Genomic DNA, 22,343 nt, shown 5'->3' on the forward strand with positions numbered 1-22,343 from the left:
ATTTACTATGGGGGCCACCATCCATAATTCCTCGGACAGAAAATTTCACGCCGAAGGGAGGTGTGTTAGCAGACCCCAAGAAATCGAGAAACGTGATGAGTAAGAGCTCAAGCTCTTAAAATGAACAGTGGACAGCTTTTTTCACTCCTTGCTATTTACGGTGTACGGACGGGATAACTATCGGATTCCTCGGTGCCATCACGCTATTCTGCGGGTCAGAGGTTGGCTTGTCCCTATTGCGACGTCCGTTTCGGCTGCCCGAGACCCGCACAGCATAAAGAAAGTATCAAGAAAAAAATTAAAAAGAAGGCTTTTTTTTTACCTTCCCCAAGGGCGTAAGCAGTCAGCGCGGAAGCCCGCTCGCCCTTCAAGCATCGGTTTGGCGACAATAATCGCACGCTGCGGTGGAGTCAAATTGCGCAACGCTCGCCGAGGACGATTGATGGAGCCTTGGCGAGCGAGACAATGGCCGAAGCGTAGAGAGCCTCCCAGAGATTCCGGGAGTTGCGCCACACAGTTCCCATGGGCACATTAGGAGGACACGGTAGCGGCCACACAAGAAGCATAAACCCTGTTCTTAACTGCGATTTTATTTTGCTTAGAATGAAATAATTAGTGATTGCTGACACACAGCGCTCAATTATACTGGCTTTTGATACACCGTTCAGCGTTCCTCGAAGGGCGAGGACAATTAGGAGACATTTAAGTGTCATTTCGTTTTTTGTTCGACTTTGTATTTCTCCTTAAAGCGTAGTTCCTAAAATGGTTGTATTGGTGAAGACAGGAAAATGCCGAGTCTTGTAGTCTGCCAGAACAGCAGCATGGACTTGTTGGTTTTGCGCGCTAACTTCTTAAGCTTCGTTTACTTCTTTGACTTATGACATTAACTTCTTTAGCTTAACAGGTGTCGCATAGCTTTACCCTTGTATTGTGCTTTGAGATAACAACAAATGAAGGCAAATGAAGTATTTTTGTTACGTCGTCATGAGAACTGTTCGCAGGGCTCCATGTTTACCTTAAGTCGCCTGCTGAGCCTTATCGCACAGTTATATGATTATTAGCTATGACTGCATTCTACGGATCTATATCCACGCTTCGCAAGTCACAGTTTCAATGCTAATTTTGCTTCTGCTTTGTTCTCTTTTTTTTCTGTCCCAGGTGTGGCAAGACATTGAGAGCGTGCTCTTGGACGACATCAGCGGAGCGAGGCAGGTAGCGTCTGGGGGCGTCAAGGCTGAGACAGAGGCTCAAGCTAGCCGCGACGCTGGCTTCAGCTACAAACCCACCGATTGCAGAGACTCCACGCCGTCCACCCTACCCGCCAACAGTGCCATCCTCGTCGCCGCGCTCACCGCCCCTGTCACCAGCCGGCCACCACCACCACCCCCGCTGCAGCAGCAACCGAACGTCGCGCCGGCCACCCAGGCACCCCAGGAACCACCGCAGGTTCAACAACAGACGTCGTCACCCGAGGACCAGACTTCCCACCAGGAGAACGCATCTACAGAGACGTCGGGTTTCGTGACGCTAGACTTCGACTTCATGCTGAACTCGGACGACGCCGCTCTGTACCCCGAAGTCAACTCGTACGAGCCGGAAGGCGAGCTCAAGCCACCTCAGCAGCAACAGCAGCAAGAGCAACCACAGCACCAACACCACCAGCCCTCATTTCCATGCACCGTGACCTCGACGGGCAACACAGCGTCCATAGACAACCTGACGTATCAACAGTCAGCGCAAGCAATGAAGGCGGAAGCTGCAGCGAACGCATTCGACGTGTCCATGCTCTCGGGTTCCCAATATACGAACCTCTGGGCCAACTACCAAAGCACGAATCCCCTGCAGACACCGCCTTCGAGCCAGATGTCGCCACCCGCATCCCCTGACCACTCCCAGCTGGGACAGCACCTGGGCCCCGCCCTTGATGGCAGCCAGTACCAGAACAGCATCCCTGCCATGCACTCGATGCCCATGAAGGCCGACGACATCCTCACCCAGTGCCTTCAACAGCCACCCCAGCAGCAGCAGCATCATGGCAAGCAGCAGACTCCTCCGCATCTACGCATGGTGACGCCACCTTCCTCGCCACGGTTAGCGGATCTTCTGAGCGCCGGCAGCGCGATGGGACCACCCAATCCGTTCCCAACAACGCCGCTCACGCCAGACATGCAGCACATGACAGACCCGTTCTGCAGGTCTTCGCCCCTAGGTGTACCCAAGAAGACCAACCAGCAGCAGCCGCAGAGGACAACGGTGAGCCGCAAAAAAGTCACCATCCACACCTGCTCGCACCCTGGCTGCAGCAAAAGCTACACCAAGAGCTCGCATCTCAAGGCGCACCTGCGGACGCACACGGGCGAGAAGCCGTACCAGTGCAACTGGAAGGAGTGCGGCTGGAAGTTCGCCCGCTCCGACGAGCTGACGAGGCACTACCGGAAGCACACCGGAGACCGGCCGTTCCAGTGCCGGCTGTGCGAACGCGCCTTCTCCCGTTCCGACCACCTGTCACTGCATATGAAGCGACACACATCCCTCTGAGCCGCCGACACACACACATCTTTGGGCGTTTGTCCCCCACGGCGAACAAAAAACCAGTCCTTGTTGTTAAGTTTGCTCCGACGACAGACTCGGCTCGTAGAACGTTTTCCCCCCGACGGCACGGCCTTACTTCTTTAACCACGTGGAAGTGCTTCGCCCCGCTTACGATGACGGCACTCATTCCTGCGCAAGGACCGTCACGTACACCCTTGTTTTACCTGATGCACAAGTTCCAGACTGTGGCGCCTCTGGTGGCGCGATGCCGACGACGCAGCACCCGTGCGTGCTGGGTCACGGGTGCGAAAACTGTGGCACGCGCAAGTGCGTCACGTGACAGTGAATTGACATTCGGTCCCACGCTGGCCCCACGTTGGCACCAGTTGGCCCCACGTTGGCTTCACGTTGGCGCCACGTTGGGCGCCGCGTCGCCCTTCCCCCGATTCAAAGCGCACTGTGCATTCTTGTTCATTTATTTTCCCTTAGACAAATGTTTCTTGGTTCCCGTGTTTTGTCGTTGGTTCGCGACGCGGGCCCCAATGGGAGCTGAGATGGTTCAGTGTGCAATAGTGTGTTGTTTTATCTTGTCTTAGAGCGTGTGCGTGTTAACGTCATTCGGCATGTGCTGTGTACTGTTAGTGTCTTAGAGGTGTAACGCTGTACGGGACCAATGACAGATTGTAGTGCACTGCGTCGAGCGCCTATTGCTCCTCGCGTCGAGTGAAGGAAAAACTGGCAACTCACCTCAGATGGACTTGCTTCTTTGCTGCTTGAAGAAATACCAATCAGGAGCGCACAGCAAGAAACCAAACCATACTGAGTTGACAGTCAGTCTCAAACCAGGGACCATTGAGAATAATGGCCGTAGAAAAATATACCAGCCCGTAGGATGACTGCAGTTATAACGACCAAGCTTGGCTTATTTATGCATGTGCTTCGATGTGCCTTAGAAAAAAAAAACCACCTGCTGCCAGTTATTTAGTACGTCGGTGTGTACGTAGCAATGCGTCCTAGGCTCTCTGAATGTGCTTTATTGTGACTGTTGCTGGCGAACTGGTAAAGCGCGCTACAAGCTTGTAAAAACGCAGCAACTGGTGACAGTGTGAACTCCACTAGCCCAAGTCCCTCTGTATGGCAGCGTTTCAACGGAGCGCGCTTCGTTGTAGCGACCACAAAGTCTGGAGGAACATATTGAATCGTGAGCTTCACTTATACTTGACTCTAAAGGCAGCGTTGGGCAGTTAAACTTAATAAGGGCCCAACTAAATAAAACAATCATTTCCACTTATTCCCGCTTCAAAATTTTAAAGGTTGCTTTAGTCTAAGCAAGTTAACGTGGGCAGTGTTGCCAGGTAAAGGCATCGAGGCGCTCGCCGAGCATAGTACGTGGAGGACACGCACATCTGCTCAAGTGAGAGCTGAAACTTTGTTGAAGGTATTCCACTAGTTTATTTTCCTACCAGTTTTAGTGATCTAGCTTCACTTAAGTTCCCCAACACAGCAGGCACGAGGTACAACAAACACACGAAAAACAAAACAACACCACCGTGTGAAAATTGTGTTAATGACAAAAAAACCTATACGCTGCCAGTTCTAGCATGCAGCGAGCCCGCTTGTACATAGATGATCATGCAGTTGTTAATATATTTTTGTTTGTTGTTTTGTTCCCCAAGTTCTGTCGGTATCTTCCGACGGGAAAACTTAATGCAGATATCTTACTTATACGTCCCTTACCTGTTTATTATTTTTTAATCAAAGAGTTTATGTTACGTTTACGCCTGCGAGCGGTTAGAACACAGCAAGATAAGTCCACACTGCTTTTTTTTCTCAGTCGCTTAAATCGTCGAAGGCAACCTAACTCGCCTCTCTCAACGCCTTACTCCAGTGCCTGTTTTGTGTATGCAAAAGCTCTTTCAAACGCTGCGCCTTTTCTCATTCTACATGAATCAAGCGCTTCAAGTGGCTTCATTCACAGTATCGACCGTTGTCACAGCGTCTAGAACTGCTCAGGTCGTTGGTTACTACGCTTGTAGCTCCATTTCGTACAGCAGTGATGCGGAGGGCTTCTAAATAGGAATTAAACGGGTTGTCCGCACCGTTTTCGTATAGATAAGAATCAGCCATGAAGAATCGCTAGGTATTCGACGCGGGCTGTTCGGTTATCCATAAATTGCTGTAGTGGAAAACACACCGGACGATACTGCTCCGTGGGGCTTGCTCTGGAGCGGACCAATGGCGTTGCTGCCAGCTCTGACGTCACACGCCTAGCACAAATGCTTCATCAAAAATAGTCATAAGTAAAAAGAAACTCGTGCGCATGCAATCACAGGCAAGTTTACGGCCATCCAATTATTCTGCATATACGCGTGAATGGTGTTCCTGCCGTTCTCTGCAATCAGACATTAGCTTCGGCAAAGAAACTGCGTTAAAGGAAGTTATAATTTAATAACTAGCAACATCCGGGACAGTAGTTCCAAAGGGACTCAGTTTACGCACGTGCCTTGCCCTTTTTCTCCTGAGGTGCCTACAGTAGCAAAACGAGATATTGACTAAGGCCATCGCATCGTTCTCACAAAAAGTGACAAGCATCAGGAAACTCACAGGCTGCCTTGCTACCTTGGTGTTCAGATCGATTTACACGCCACGGATTTCTCGTACGCCTAAAAATTTTTCTCGGCATTTTCGAGTACAGCCGCACGGTGTGTGCCTTCAGAGTTAGTTTCCCGCTGGTAATCAACACCATCAAGCGCCTTAATGACATGCGTGATCAGCCTAGTAAAGAAAACTGAAAGGCAATCTCGCATTTCTATTTTTTTTGCGAGAAATAGACTTCCGCTCACTGCTCGTCAAATCGGGGAAAGGCTTAACGTCCTTAACGTAGCAGGCTATCCGCACTTCACCCCGCCATTGTAAACCATGCAAAAGCAGCTGGAGCGTGCGCCCCCTATACTCTAAAGAAATGACTAAAAAGGGAGTAGTAACGCGTCCTATAGCACAGTCCCTTTAATAGAAGAGAGTGCGCTAGAGGGCAGCTTACTTCCTCTTTACTCCCATACTGACGTATTCGTATTTATAGTGTTCAGCTCGCTAGCACGTCAGTAAAGCGAACCCAGATACCGATTAATCACAATTACGGCACCTGATGCGCTTTGAAGCAATCAGCGAGTCGTACCAAAAATTTGTCAACAGACAATGGGCCACTCGTGAAGGTTCAATACAGTGTATCGGGTTCGCAAAGAACAGTTTTAATTAGGTCAGAAGGCGCAATACCCCGATTCAAACTAAACGCGCTACCAGGCATCCACGCGTCACGAAATTGTGTTCGTAGTTAATCCCAGGTACTTACGCCTATATGGGAGTACGTAGTCTTATATCGCACTCCCTTCTTAAGCAGCAGTGCACTTGCTCTTTGCCTATTTCTTTCTCTCTTTTTTATTTGATCGACGCCAGCAGTGTCTTGTGTTGCTTGCGCGCTGCGCTCACGTCTTGCACCTGTCACGGAGTGTGGGGCTTCATAGTGACGTTGTTCGTGTTTCGCCTCGCCGCCACCATTCCTGCCATTTTCAAGCTAGTCGGCTGGTCGTCGTTGTACCATGTTGCTAAAGGGAGATATATCTCTATGTGTACGAAATACTTATTAGACAGTTTTAGCTGTGCGTACGCAAGTGCTTGCGTACGCAAAGAGCTACGGCGCTGCGTGCGTTACGCTGTCCGCTCCGAAGTATAGTTTTAGCTGACCGTGCCCTAGCGTCCCTCAGGCGCACGTGGCGCCATCTAGTGACAAGAAGTCAAACCACATCAACGCTCGGTTGAAGAAAATTTCATCCGTGATTACTGATAACTAGAGTGAGTGCATTGGGAGCCTTTTTTGTTCCAAGAAGAAAAACTATGCAAACCGAAGAAAATGCAAGATCTGGCTAAAAGTTAGAAAACTGCTTCGCCAGGTGTCGTTGCTACGAGGAAAACACACTGAATATAGTTAGGCCTAGGAGCTTGAAGATCGCCAAATTATCTGAAAAACAGGGGCTAGTTATCGCTTATACCGCTACGTGTGGGCAAGATTAGGCGAAATAAAAGCGAACCGCTACCATTTTAGCGAGCTATTGCGTCGGAGAATCCAGCGGCGACATGTATTTATTCCGAAGCGGGCGAGCAGGGCGCCGCCATCTTGTCAAAGTTAGCGTACGCAAGCCACGCAAGCGCCGCAACGCAAACTCCGCTGGCTAGCGTACGCAAGGCTACCGTACGCAAGACGCAAGGCTTGCGCTTGCGTTCTGCGCATGCGCACTACCGTCCCCGCAAACTCCTCGCGTACGCTAACTCTTTGCGTACGCACAGCTAAAACTGTCTATTGACGCAAACGTTACGCTAGTACACGCGTACTACTAAAATGCTCTTCAAAGTGTTCCTCGTGTCCCGAGTGTTCTTGCGCCTGAAACACGCGAAGTAACTCGACAATTGCATCTCTGTACACGTGGTTGTTTGTTGTTTTGTAGTTTAAGCTTTGTATAGCTCGGTTCTCTACGTATTTTGAGGTCTCGTTGGAACTCATTCACATTTGAGAAGTCTGACAGAAAAGTGGCCACTTGCACGTGAAGTATCCCAGGCAGAAAGATGTCTTTAAGATTATTACGAAAAGGGAGTGAGGTTTTTTTCAAAAGGCGAACAGTGCTGTTTCTTTAAAAAACAATTGTCGAATACCATGCCGTGTTTCAGGCGTAGGTAACACTTTGACGAACCACGAGTTTTGAGCCCATTTTTTTTATACGTGTCTGTGCTGCGGCGTCTCAATGCCACGCATCGTAATACCTGTGAATGAGATAAAAAGTTGTATTCATATATGATAGAAAGTTATATACATATCTATATACATATACCTATACACACAAACACGAGCGTTCCACATAAGTGCACATGCGCAAGCGCTGAAGCTGCCTTTCCGTTCCTGCCTGGCAAACGCGTCTCCGAAGAGACACTCTTGGAGCAGGGCCACTCATACCCTCCAGGTTTCTGAAAATGGAGCGCCAGCTTACAGTTCACTACGAGACAGCTTTCGAGGTGGAACAAATTCCACAGCGGTTGCCACATGTCGGCTAAAGAGACGATATTAAAATGTTCCTGAACTCAACTGAAGATTGCAAATGGTGCTGGAGAACAGTGTTCTCATTGAACCGTACATGTTTCGTCGTCAAAGCAGCTAACTCCACTCTGATTATCTAATTCTCACAGAACCAAATGTCGCCTTAGTAACGTCTTCGTGCGCTTCACCTAATAACTGCGTACCTGGCTGCCTTAACCCTCGGGAAACGCTTTCTTTCTAACCAAGCAGCAAAGCTTTAAACGCAGCTTAAAAACTTAAAATGGAAAGTAAATGTGCATTCCAGAGGAGCACGGTTATGTGGCTATGCAAAGGCTGTCTCAACTTTAAGCTGGCCTTCGCAGGTGCAATGTTGTTTTCGTATTTTTTTCCCCGTCAGCTCGGAATGAACGGGCAATGAATGAGAGTTGTCGATGAAAAGTGGTGTAATAAAGAGATAAAGTAGTTGTTTGCTATCTCTTGTGCTCATTGTTTTGTTTTCTTTGCTTGGACAGCATCATTGCGTGTCCACGGGCAAGCCGAAAGAATCGCCACGAACTCATTTCTGTCGAACCAGAAGCCAAACTTGCGGTGGCTGCGTTTTCATGGAGGCAAAACGCTAAGGCACCCGTGTGCTGTGCGATGTCAGTGCACGTTAAAGATCCCCAGGTGGTCGAAATTATTCCGGAGCCCTCCACTACGACACCCCTTTCTTCCTTTCTTCTTTCACTCCCTCCTTTATTCATTCCTTTACGGTGCGGCTCGGGTGTCCAATGACATACAGGATAGATACTGCGCCATTTCCTTTCCTCAAAAACCAATTATTATTCGGCCAAGTTTAAGGCGCTGGAATGCTCCAAGAATGGCTTATGGGGTAGGTAGGTAGGTAAACTCTTTTATTGCGCCCAAAAACAGGGGACCAGTTGAAGGACCGGTTGCGCTGACTTAGAGGAGGTCGGCGGGGATCCTTTGGGATGCCGCGGCCTCCACCGCGCGCTGGATAAGCCAGCGTTGGTCTGCTGGCTTGGAAGTACACAGGAGAGACTCCCACGTCTCTGGGGTGTTTGCGTTGTCTGTGTTGTAATGTGTACGAGTCCACACCATGTGTATGAGTGTGGCCGGAGTTGAGCAGTGTTTACACATGGGGGCTATCTGTTCCGGAAAGATCCTGCTGTATAAGAGGGGGTGTGGGAAGCTGCCAGTTTGTAGTTTGCGCCATTGGACGGCCTCGCGTCTTGTTAGATCGCGGTGTGCGGGAGGATATGTGCACCTTTGGAGTCGGTAGTGCTGGAGTATGTCCGTGTAAGTGGTGAGTAGAGAAGCGCGTGGGATATTAGTGTCAGCGGAAGCAGGGTGGCTGATCATACTCTCGGCTCGGCAGCTGAGATCTCGAGCGAGAGTGTGTGCCTGGGCGTTTCCGCTGAGCGACTCGTGGGCTGGAGCCCAAAGAAGTAAGCGAGATGTGGAAGAGGGTGCTGTAGAACGTAGAATGTGTAACGCCTGGCAAGAGATACGGCCAGCATCGTAATTGCGAATAGCCTGTTGAGAGTCACTGATGACGACTTTGGTATTAGGGTCGGCTAGCGCGAGCGCAATGGCAACCTCCTCAGCTGCGGTGACTGTTTCTGCATTGCGAATGCTGCAGGCTGGGCTTATGGGGCTGGTGAAGCGGTGTTATACGACCAAAAATAATGATTCAAAGTATACCCAACCATAGAGAGAATCTGTTGATCTAGAAAAAAAAAGCTCAAAATCAAGGCACAAAAAGATCTTGAATTTGGCGTACATATTTTGTCATCAAAGACACGTAGCTATCCTATGTGCTCCAGGTGTACTAAGCTGCAACAAAAACATTGGTCGAACCAGGTAAATATGGACTTGCCGCTGGTCGCCGGCTAACTCGTAATGCAAAAATTCATATTGCGCTTTCTAGACTACGAAGTGGCATTTATGTACTTTTCAGCGCAGTCAGGGACGTGTAAATGGTTGACCGCTCGGAAAGGAGTTGTGGCTGCTTCCAGCGAAGGACCCTTCCTCGAAAGACCCGACATCGCAGATTGCTGCGGTGACTCGGGCCGCCGACGTCATGTCCCGGCATGACCTACTTGATGCAGTGCGGGACCGCGCAGTGGCCCAGGGACCCAGCTGGGTCTAAAACTCACTTGCTCAATAAGATTTTTCTGTCTGTCTGTCTGTCCTCGATGCATACGAGCTTTGGGCTATTGTGAACGTAGTGTGAGTACCTGAGACAAAAGAAATTAGTTATAGCCTCAAATTTGTTTTTCACGCCTGTTGTCTGTCACCGGTCGTTTTTCACGCTTCGAGCAAACCTTAAATTGTCCTATTTACAATAATTCACCTGCGCAGACATAATAGAGCGCTCGACGGCGCACAGTAAATAACTCTTTGTATTTTCCACGGCATAATGGGGAGATTTAAGGAACGTCACGGGCGTCACCTTTGTTGTACAGCACGCATCTTCAGCTGCGCATACCCTGAGCTAGTGGCGATAAGACGACTGAAAATGCGCGTGGCCTTTGGTCGTGCTACTGATCCGGAGTTCCCGGGTTCGAACCCGACCGCGGCGGCTGCGTTTTTATGGAGGAAAAACGCTAAGGCGCCCGTGTGCTGTGCGATGTCAGTGCACGTTAAAGATCCCCAGGTGGTCGAAATTATTCCGGAGCCCTCCACTACGGCACCTCTTTCTTCCTTTCATCTTTCACTCCCTCCCTTATCCCTTCCCTTACGGCGCGGTTCAGGTGTCCAACGATATATGAGACAGATACTGCGCCATTTCCTTTCCCCCAAAACCAATTATTATTATTATTTGGTCGTGCTCCGCATAGAACAGAACGGCGGCCACTGTGACGTCATCGTGCTCGTATAAAGGTGGCTACGAAGAAAGGAAAGGAGCAGTCACGTTCGAGGAAATTCTTAAGCATGCTACCGCTATGGCAACTGCGCAGCCGCGCAGCCCTCTGAAGAAAAACACAGCCCTCAAGGGAGGCTGGTGACGTCACGTGTATTAATAATAATTGGTTTTGGGGGAAAGGAAATGGCGCCGTATCTGTCTCATATCGTTGGACACCTGAACCGCGCCGTAAGGGAAGGGGTAAAGGAAGGAGTGAAAGAAGGAAGGAAGAAAGAGGCGCCGTAGTGGAGGGCTCCGGTATAATTTGGACCACCTGGGGATCTTTAACGTGCACTGAGCCGCCGCGGTGGCTCAGTGGTTAGGGCGCTCGACTACTGATCCGGAGTTCCCGGGTTCGAACTCGACCGCGGCGGCTGCGTTTTTATGGAGGAAAAACGCTAAGGCGCCCGTGTGCTGTGCGATGTCAGTGCACGTTAAAGATCCCCAGGTGGTCGAAATTATTCCGGAGCCCTCCACTACGGACCTATTCTTTCCTATCTTCTTTCACTCCTTCCTTTATCCCTTCCCTTACGGCGCGGTTCAGGTGTCCAACGATATATGAGACAGATACTGCGCCATTTCCATTCCACCAAAAACCAATTATTATTATTATTAACGTGCACTGACATCGCACAGCACACGGGCGCCTTAGCGTTTCGCCTCCATAAAAACGCAGCCGCCGCGGTCGGGTTTGAACCCGGGCCTCACCCCCCGTACTAACGCTCAGGCCTCTTCTCACCCCACGCGCTAATCTTTCACGTGTATGCCCCGAATAGAAAGAACAAGTTGCCATGCTCTGCTATTTCATTCCAGGCGTAATTTCGATGACGTAACGCTTCGGCCAGTGCGGGTCACGCGCGCGCGCGATCAGGTGTCAACAAGTTATTATACAAGCTTTAACATTTCCTAGTTCCCGCTATTGGCTGAAAACAGTCCGAAGATTCCACACACGCGCCTGCCAATTTCACCTTCGTTCGGGGGCAGCAAGTAATTGCACGGTTTTCCCCGTCACCTTGAGAGCAAACAGATTAACTTCGAGAAAGGCGGGGGGGGGGGGGGGGGGGTATACATGCGTACGGCAGCCGAAAAGGCATTTTGCATGCCCCGTCAAAACAGCCGCACTAAATAAGGGTGTGAACGACCTTCCTTCTGTGGTGCGACGTAACGTGACGTCAGCGTAAGTATCTTCACGCCGCAACCTTCGCGTTCTAAAGAGAAATAAAAAGAAGCAAACGTTAGTCATGCGATGGCCACGGACTTTCTTCGCCGGGGGGACGATCAATTTTTAACGGCGTGTTTCTCCAACGCTAAGTAAGCATGCACATAAATACAAGGCACAGAGCGAGTCCTAGGAAGAAGAAGGCTGCGACACACGCAGGACACACAGCAAGCCTCTCTCGGGCTTAGAGCAGCCGCGAGTTATCTCAGATCAAAGACGGAAGCTCACGTCACGGGCTCAATGCCACCGGTCTATACAGCGTATGCGCTCACACACAGAGGCAGAGCGGGTAATTCCCTCCGCGCTCCTAGTCAGACCTTCCGGGTACTTTACACTCCAAGTAACAACAAGCGACGCGACCTTGCCCAGCGAAAGACGCTCGCATAAGGGGGAGGGGATATATTCGGGATTATTTTCGCCGGTGTCTGAGTGTGTGGCGTCGATTAACCCAGCTTTCGCGTCGCACGAGGCTCCGTCATTGTTTGAGAAGGCAGCTCCGTTACGCAGTACGTGTGCCGTATGAATACGGCTACCGAAACCCAACCGCCCTTATTAAGTCCATCTGGCCTCATAATGCTTGCGTTGTTGCATGCAAAGCTTATTCACGGCTGCTGGCTTCGCTGGCGCCTGGAAGCCGCGAACGAAACGCTCAATTCATTTTTTCCCACGACAGGACGGCTTTAGGTTGCGTGAACCGTTTGACGCCCGCATGTTTAAGTATACTGAGCCATCCTTGGAGGTATATTATAATATAAATATAATTGGTTTTTGGTGGAATGGAAATGGCGCAGTATCTGTCTCATATATCGTTGGACACCTGAACCGCGCCGTAAGGGAAGGGATAAAGGAGGGAGTGTAAGAAGATAGGAACGAATAGGTCCGTAGTGGAGGGCTCCGGAATAATTTCGACCACCTGGGGATCTTTAACGTGCACTGACATCGCACAGCACACGGACGCTAAGGATCTTTAACGTGCACTGACATCGCACAGCACACGGGCGCCTTAGCGTCCGTGTGCTGTGCGATGTCAGTGCACGTTAAAGATCCCCAGGTGGTCGAAATTATTCCGGAGCCCTCCACTACGGACCTATTCGTTCCTATCTTCTTTCACTCCCTCCTTTATCCCTTCCCTTACGGCGCGGTTCAGGTGTTCAACGACATATGCCGTAAGGGAAGGGATAAAGGAGGGAGTGGAGGTATAGAAGGGAAACGTTTAGTGCGCAGTGAGAGGGGACTGTGAAGCGTGCATCAAAGTTCGTCGACAGTGGTTTCGTAGGCCGGATAGAAAGAAGATAATAGAAAGGCAGAAGAATAACGAGGAGCTCAAGAATAGACGCTAGTAGAAACGGAGAGTGCCGGCTCTTCAGAACGCCAGCAAGTCTGCGAGGGCTATCGATCGGGAGGCCGTTAAAAGAGAGCGCCCGTTCCAGAAGCTCTCCCAGCTGTGGTGCTCGCGCTACCAATTTGTCATAAAACTAGAAGGCTATGGCGCAGGGCGCCATACTATATATACAGAGCGCTGCGGGGCCGCGGTATCAAATCGAAGGGAGGAAAGATAAAACTGGATCTCCGCACACTTAGTTGACCGGTCTGGACGCTCCAATTTGGACGCGGTCAGAAAGAAGAACTCCACAGAAGCCACACCGTCGGTCTCCTCCGTACAGGCGTCCTCTTGAAAGCAGGAAACGCCGTCTTCGTTCGAGAGAAGGCGCAGATTAGGCTCGTGGCGCGAGCCCGCAAAAATGAATAGAGAGAGAACAGAAGCCGTGTCGGGCGCGCTCAGTGGCCGCGATTAATCGTGATTAACTTTTCCTCCTCGCGAGAGGCTTCACGAAGTAGCCCCGTTTGCCCATCTCCCCGGCGTCGTGATCTGTCCCACATAGATAGAAGACAAATATTGATGTGAGTGCGCATGTGTGTGCGAGGCTTGTGGCCCGCCCTCCATTGCTCCTTCCAGCCGTATTAATATTATCATCTTTCCTCGCTGCTGCTCGACGCGAGAGTAGCGATATAGACACGGCTGCATCGCTTTCGCTGGCCGCTTCCACGTCGCGCCGGTTCCGTCCGAGATGGACAGGTATACGGGAGGACCCACTGGAGAGGCGTCGTTTCTATTTCCACAATCGTGGTGTCGGGTTTGTGTAAACTACAGTCGGTATCTCGCCTTACTTCACACCCTTCTTCTTCACAATGCGCCGTTGAATGCTGAAACAAAGTTGAAGCAGGCACATAGCATGATTAAGGTTTGGTTTAGTTTGGTTTATGGGGGGTTTAGAGTCCCAAAGCGACTCAGGCTATGAGAGACGCCGTAGTGAAGGGCTCCGGAAATTTCGACCACCTGGGGTGCTTTAACGTGCACTGACATCGCACAGTACACGGGCCTCTAGAATTTCGCCTCCATCGAAATTCGACCTACGCGGCCAGGATCGAACCCGCGTCTTTCGGGCCAGCAGCCGAGCGCCACAACCACTGAGCCACCACGGCGGCTATGATTAAGGTAAAACGCCCTCCTTGCAAGTGCTGACTTGGAAACCTCAGTCCACCGATGTGCCTGTTCTAGGGCTCACAAATACCTTGATTAGGGTTAACAGGTCAGCGTTGTATCCTCTGAATTGTAAATAGCAACTGGCCGATGCGGGTGTTTTTTGAGTAAATTCACTAATATATTTTTTTCATGGACAGCAGTGGAGACACTTTCACTTGGTGAAGTGAACCAGGCGGAGCAATCACCAACAAACCACAGTATGAATAATTCTTCCTTTCTTCTTTCACCCCTTCCTTTATCCCTTCCCTTAAAGCGCGGTTCAGGTGTCCAACGATATATGAGATGTACTGCGTCATTTCCTTTCCCCAAATGCCAATTATTATTATTATTATTAGGAATAATTAGATATACATGAACACCCCCACCATGACCACGGCCACCATAATGTTTGTTGTGCTTGCTGCGCAGTCGGCGGCAGCACAACATGCGAACCTTTTACCTACACGCTTACAGCGTGCCAACATGCACAGGTTGGATGAAAGGTTTGTTTTTGGACGGGCTAAGGAGCACAACAGTGCGTGTCACTTGGTCAGCAGCAACGCAGCGTGTACTTTAAGGAGCTCCCGCAACAGCAGCTCATAAGTGAATCCCACACGACTCAGCGAGAGACATCACAGCGCAGAAAGCGGCCTGGGAAGGAACTGACGAAACGTTACGGATTTGGGTGGCCCGTAGTTGCGATGTAATAGAAAATCTTTCCAGCGTACAACATCACGTGGATTATATGGTCTACCTTCGCGGTAGGCGAACTCTGTCCCGTACGAATCTTTAGATGCCAAGTCTTGCCGCGAGTAAACCATACTAGTATACCTAGTCTACACCTTCTATAGGCAATCATGAATCGATAACAAGCAAGGCGGCGTACTAATATTGTTCCCTGTAGGTTCGATGGCGTTGTATGCAGGGCGCGGAAACTCTGGTAAACTCCGCAGTGTAACGTGTGTGAATCAGAGGTTGGTTTTAGGATTTAGTTGCGGAACAGAGCACACGCTTTTCTCCGAAAGGAGAAGCAACAATTCTGAAAGCCCAAAGCTGAGCAAACAAGACGCTTGTTCCCCGGTATGCTGTTTTCCGGTCAATGCATCGTGTAATTTTTACGCCCACAGCAACGGGAAGAACTTTAGAGAGTTGTGACGAAAGAGCCACAAACAGTGGGGAGAGCTGCATCGCGGTAATAAATTAAAGGCACTCTAAGTCATCTTGTTCGGCTGCTAAACGCCAGTGTTCTCAGTTCGATTGTAATGGAATGCCTGAACTAAACACCGAGGTAGTTTGCACAGTCAAGGTCAAAAGTCTCTGGACCACGTGTTACTCAAACGAAGCCGATAGGTCTGCTATTAGTCAGCGGCTGGAGTCCGCATTAGTGGATGTGAAGGGGTAAATTTTGTTCTTTCATCTCCACAAGTGCGATCTCCAGCCGCCGGCTAATTGAAGAGCTATCGGCTTCGTGTGAGTAACACGTGGTCCGGACACTTTTGACCCAGACTGTACGTGTGAGAGATGGAGGCTCGTAACAAGAGACGGAGTCAAACTTATCAAAAGCTGACGTGCACAACGCAAGCTACTAGCCCCACGGTCTATCTCCATCTGTCAGAACTAAAAATTATTAGGGTATTTTTATTTTGAAAGTCTACAATGAATGAATGAATGAATGAATGAATGAATGAATGAATGAATGAATGAATGAATGAGTCAATCAATGAACGGATGAATCGATGAACCACTCAAGCAATCGAGACAACGATCGATCGGTCAAAAGACTGCGGGACTTTCTTTTTTTGACGGCAGTTCAGATCTAGGCATGTGCTGATTTGTAACACCCGCAACACTTAGCTCGCAACACCTCCAAAATAGAGAACCTTAAAGCGCGGTACGTTTTTGCGCGCATGATTTTTCTTTTGGGCCCATGCGGAAGCCTAAGTGAAAGCGTGACCTCAAGGGCAAACTTCACGAAAAAAACAACAATAAAGGGGCGTGGAGGTTACACCAGAAGCACTGCAACTTCCGCATTTTATGCCCCATTCGACGTCCAAGGAGATTACCGACTAACAGATGCTGCAGTTTTGAAAATGTGCTGGCAACGGACGGCATCTCTTGTCCGCATATACAAGCTATGATGCCGGTTTTAGCCGGGTAGAGAGCGCCAGATAACACCTACTGCCGTCCCTTCATCTTTACACGTTGACAGCAAGAACTTAGGGTCAGTGCATTGAAAGGTTTATTTCTAATCGATTTTACACTGCTGTTTACAGCTGTGCACAAGCTATATCTCTACATAGCTCCCTCGTTCTCTTTACATTGCCTGCTCTATCTACCTGCCGACCCTACTTCATGGAAGACTGTTCACTCACCTGCTACACCATAAGCACTCGACTGCCACTCCAATGGTGCATGGGGGCATACCTCCTCTCTATTCGGCAGCCCCAACCAACGAAAGCCGTGTGCTCCTTTCTCGCGGTCACCTGGTCCCGGTGAGTGGTAGCATCTGAGCTGGTCCCAATCTCGAAGAGATGCGCCTTCCATCGGCACGATTGCGTCGCCGAGAAGAAAATCGAACAGGCGAAACCTCTCAACTAAAACGCTAAGGCGCCCGTGTGCTGTGCGATGTCAGTGCACGTTAAAGATCCCCAGGTGGTCGAAATTATTCCGGAGCCCTACACTACGGCACCCCTTTCTTCGTTTCTTCTTTCACTCCCCCCTTTATCCCTTCCCTTACGGCGCGGTTCAGGTGTCCAACGATATATGAGACAGATACTGCGCCATTTCCTTTCCCCCAAACACCAATTATTATTATTATTAAACCTCTCAACTTGAGCGGCGAGTTAAGTCGACAGCCTTCCCACCCCTACACCATGGGCTCGGAAAAATAAAACTTAAGTGACAGTAGCAAGCAGCAGCTTTACGTCTTCGATATCATGTCAAGATTGAAAGACTTTTCAATGTAGCTACATATAACACTAGAGAAATTGCGATGGAACCTGGTCATCGCGACGTCGAAAAAATTAAATGGTGATTACACCCCTGGTAGCGAGGATGCTCGGCTGTAAATGACCCCACATTGTGATTTTGCAATTGTTGCGTTTTGATCTGAACGTCGCTGCTACGCATGACTGTGCGACGATTCTGTTTTGAGATGGTTACAAGTGCAGTATGCTGTGAGAAATCTGCTGTCACCGACTTTAGCGTCTTGTCGTGTAGAGCTTTTGCGGGAAACGCCACGAAATCGTTTCGCCCTCTCCTCGCAACGCCACGCGTATGTGGCTCGGGCCTCCCGCATACGTACATAGGGTGCCTCGATGCCAGCCCAGGGTGGAGACAACTTAAGCGACGCCGCCATATTGAATCACAACTCTCCTCTCCCATGTACCGCGAAATGCTCGACTGGTAGCCCAGTGTAGCTCTCGCTGCAAAAGGCCGTTCAAGTCAAAGCACTTTGTAACGGCGCCGTTCATGCTCTCGGCGCGCTTCAAACGCTAGCGCCGCTGATCCCGTGTGATCCAATATGGCGGCGCCGCTGAAGTTGTCTCCACCCCGGCGGCGCTGGCATCGAGGCACCCCATACGTGCAGCGTTCAGAGCGCAGCGCTAAGCCTCGTCCGCATCAATGGCTCTCTCACCCGCAACACGACTGGAGCGCCACGTCGCCGCTGGCGGCTTTATCGTAACTGCTGCGGCTGCTGCTGCGCATGCGTCAAGGATGCCGCGCCATGCAGTCGTTTCCGGATGTTGTCTTTGAGCCGTGTTTCAAGGCATTTGGCGCCGCCTTGTTGCGTGCGCGCGCCCCACCTAATAACGACTTAACTTGCGCGAAGCACTGGTTTCGTGCGCGAGCTGATCACGTGATCGCGGACTCGCGATGTTGACAACGACGATGACTATGACTGGCTACTTCTGCATGGTTCAGTTATGAAATGCATAGTTATCCTGAAGGTAGCGGGTCTTTCACGGAGCAACCCTAGTTCATATATTGCCTGGGCGCAGGGACCGCACCATCGCTCACCACTGCACTTAATAAAATGAGCTAACCTTTTTCATTACTTTAATCATTACTGCACCCTTCATCACACATTCGCCCATTTATGCCCTGAGATAATAAATCTCGTTAAAAAAGCATAATTATTACTTCATCGCTCAGAAGGGGGAGGCTTAGAGGTCACTTTGAAGGCGGTGGCTGGAGGAGGCGGCCCCATCTGAGCCACGTATTTATTGCTTTTAGGCGAAAAAATGGTGTTCAGCGTTTTTTTTCCTAAGCGAATTTTTTCGCTTCGGAAGTGGAGATTTTCGATGGAGGACAAAGAAGAAGAAATCACGATGACCTCGAGAGGGGAGCCTTGAGGAGGTGAACGCCAGTCAGTGTCTTGGAGGAAACGAAAATGGTGTGGCTTGTCTGTGGAGCCTTCCTCTAAATGCTCTGGCGCCGAATCCAGGAATGCAACCAGGTGCCTATAGATGCCCCGTTTCACCGTCTTTCTTCTCTTCCTGCGTCCATGTTTAACAAACGTTGCTTGATTCACCAGCGTGGTAATCGTCATCGCACTCAGCGTGGTCGTATTTCCAAATCCGACTGACTCAGTTTTTTTTTTCTCTTCTTTACATTAACAGACAAAATAGAGTTTCTATCTACCAGCAGCCTTCCCGTTTTTACATGCATTTTCCTTCATTGCGCACGTTACCTTTAGCCAAGGACAACCGCACGACTCTCTCTCCGGACCTTCGCCCCGTCCCCTCCCTAATTAAAGTTTTTACGCAGTTTATAGACATTGTATAGATTAATGGCTTTTGTAGACTTCTGTCTATAGACCGTCTATATACTATGAACACACAAAAACAACTGTAGGAAGACAGTAGAGTGTATAAGAAGTCTATAGACTATCTATAGGCCACTTTTATGAGGGCTGAGCGCGCCTCCCACGCACCTTACATATACCACTGTTCCCCCCCCCCCCCCCCCCGGCTCCCAGCCAATCGCGCGCCGTCGCCTCTAATCTTCCTTACTATGACGTGGATTGGACAGCAAAACGCGTTCCCCCCTCTCTCTCTATCACACACACACACACACGCACGCACGCACAGCACGCGCACACACACACACACACACACACACACACACACACACACACACACACACACACACACACACACACACACACACACACACACACACACACACACACACACACACACACACACACACACACACACACACACACACACACACACACAGAGAGAGGAAAAATCGAGGGCTCACACCTGTGGCGAATGCCGCCGAGCACAGTTTCAAACACGACTGTTTGGTTCTAAAATATCGCTTTTCGCTATGCATTTTACTCCCGATTCGCGCAAGAAATACCAAATGAAACCATCAGGTGCCTGCTTATCCAGCTTTCGTGCGAGTCGCGCGCCGTCCATTACGCAGACCAATGGGCCGGGCTAAGCGAGCCTGTCTGGCGCCCATATTTCGCCCCTGTCCTACCGTCTCCTTCCGCACGGCGCGCCGAATGCGGCCTCCGCTAGCGCCTATATTACTGCCGATCCCGGCGGACACCGAACGCCGCGCACGCGCGCGCTCTAAAACACCGATGCGCGCCGACCCATTACGGCGTGAAACCATTCCCGACGCGGCGGCCACGCCCACAGTCGCGCGCCGCAGTAAATCGCCGGCCCGCGGTACGTCGCGTGCGGGTCGAGGCGGGAACCCCAAACGCGGCTGCGAAGCATTCGAGCCAGAAACGCTCGCGCACCGCCTCGCTTCTTGCACGTTCGTTCGAGTCGTAAAAGAGGAGCCGGCGACGGATACATGCTCCGGGTCTCTTTCCTAGGAGGGGAGGGGAGTTTATGGGGCCGCGAGGCCAGCGCCGCAGAAACGCAGCGAATAATTAGAAGTTGCTTCTTCTTCCGCGGGTACTGGTATAGCGCTAATAGAAGTAATAATAATTATGATATGGTTAGCTAAACACCGGACAACTCGAACTCGACGTGGACGAGAAATCTGTTTGAATCGAGGGAGCCTTTTTAATATGCTCGATGCTGGAGGCACGAAAGCACTGTTACGATGTTAAACGGGTTCTTCGCATCAAGCGAGCGCGAATTTAAAAAAAAAAAGCCAGTAGCAGTAGTTGATGGTTTATGGGGATTTGACGTCCCAAAGCGACTCAGGCTATGAGAGACGCCGTAGTGAAGGGCTCCGGAAAATTCCGGCCACCTGGGGTTCTTTAACGTGCACTGACATCGCACAGTACACGGGCCTCTAGAATTTCGCCTCCATCGAAATTCGACCGCCGCGGCCGGGATCGAACATGCGTCTTTCGGGCCAGCAGCCCAGCGCTATAACCACTCAGCCACCGCAGCGGATAGTAGTAGTAGTAGTAGTAGTAGTAGTAGTAGTAGTAGTAGTAGTAGTAGTAGTAGTAGTAATAGTGGTAGTAGTAGTAGTAGTAGTAGTAGTGGTGATAGTGGTGGTGGTATAGCAGTAGTAGTTGTGGCGATAGTGGCGGTGGTGGTAGTAGTAGTGGTAATAGTAGTATTGTATAGTTGATTAGTTTGATTTTCCGCGTCCAAGCACCATTGGGTTCATCACCGTACACAGGAGAACACCGAAATCCCATTAAACGACCTATTTTCCCTTTCTCCTCAGTCAAAACACAGCTTCACGGCCGGATATCGAACTCACGACCTCGTGTTAGGCGCGCCCAATGCTGTCGAGCTGCTCAGCCACACCGCGGTGGGTCCGGCCCAGAATGGCTCTTTAAATCTCGCAACACCCAAGCCTGTATAACTTAGTGGCTGAACCACCCTTCCCGACACACCACCGCCCCAAGACCGGACCCTGCCGGCTGTCTAGCGAATCCAGTCGCATAAACTTCCCCAACTTGACCGGCCCACCTGCGCGGATGTCTTCGACACACGAGACGGCCAGCGACCGTCGAAAATATACATCTTAGGCGTCCAAATTACGCCTCCAAACGCGCGCGTGTCTCTCCCAAAAAAAGAGCTAAGTGCCACCGTAAATTGCGAGATTTGCTCCTCGCGGAGAGAAGATGCACGGGCGCGAATGTAAAACAAAAAAAAAAGTAGTTGGGAGGAAAGGGGTGCAGGGAAGCGATAATGAGGCGCTGGAGAGGTCACAGAGATAGATTGAGCAGGATCGAAGAATCCGGTTGGCTACACTGCATAGATAGTCCAAAGAGGTGTAAAAGGGGCGACTATGTATAAAAAGGTGGAGAAAAAGACAAAAAGCTTTGCACCAAAGCGCACGCAAAGTGTTCGCAGCACAGGTAATGGAGCACCTGCGCTAAGACCGGCGGCGTGGGGTTGTAAAGTGTATAGCGTTTTATAACGCGACAGGTGTCTGTGGTCCTCTAGCACGTTGATAAGGACGGAAGCGAGCCACGGCGAAGGCAGGTAGCTGGGGACGGTCCTGCTGTGTATAAACTGTGTATCTCAACCGGCAGCTCCGTAAGTAAACAGACACAACACATATCGGTGGGCGTTCCACGTGTTCGACAGCTAAACGACGTCTTTATAGAAAATGCTTCGGGAGCGCGGGCACTTTGCCAACCTAATACTCAACTTAGAGGAAGAAACGGGGGGAAGTAAATAAAAATGAAAAAAAGAGAAGGTCGGAAAGGCTACCGAGACAGGTCGCGAGTATGCGACTGAGGTGCGGTTCACCCAAAATATTCGCATTGGGTGCTGCTCCCATCTTGACCACACCCCGGAGACAAATTACGTTTAATGGATCCCAGGATGGGCGTAGGATAAAAAAAAAAGAAAACGAAATATAAGCGACGACGTTTTAGGGCGCAGTTTCAATAGCCGTAGGGTAAACAAACTTTGCCCAAACGTGAAGGAGGTCGCGACGCTTTACAAGGCCACAGAGGAACGCAGGTTCTTTTCGCACTTTTGTTTCCTTTCTTTAAACGTAGCTGCCGCAGAAAAACGACCCAAAGTTAATTCCTTTAATTATTGCTGTGTTTGTCTAATGTACGACCACGCCTAAGCTCCGAGTATGGGCAACCAACGAGAATCCGCGCAGCGAAGCGCTGGGCGCGTCTGGT

General features: G+C 50.3%; 1 protein-coding gene across 1 annotated transcript in view; it reads left to right on the plus strand.

Moving 5' to 3' along the window:
* Positions 1 to 4,059, plus strand: part of LOC144111389 (uncharacterized) — a 169,358-nt gene extending 165,299 nt beyond the window's left edge. The window contains exon 2 of the mRNA XM_077644672.1: positions 1,159 to 4,059. Coding sequence (XP_077500798.1) covers positions 1,159 to 2,538 — 1,380 coding nt within the window. The 3' untranslated portion in view covers positions 2,539 to 4,059. The remainder of the gene's footprint in view (positions 1 to 1,158) is intronic.
* The last annotated feature ends 18,284 nt before the right edge of the window (positions 4,060 to 22,343 follow it).

The sequence above is a fragment of the Amblyomma americanum genome, chromosome 11 (genome assembly GCF_052857255.1).
Source record: "Amblyomma americanum isolate KBUSLIRL-KWMA chromosome 11, ASM5285725v1, whole genome shotgun sequence".
In the NCBI taxonomy this organism is placed as follows: domain Eukaryota; kingdom Metazoa; phylum Arthropoda; class Arachnida; order Ixodida; family Ixodidae; genus Amblyomma; species Amblyomma americanum.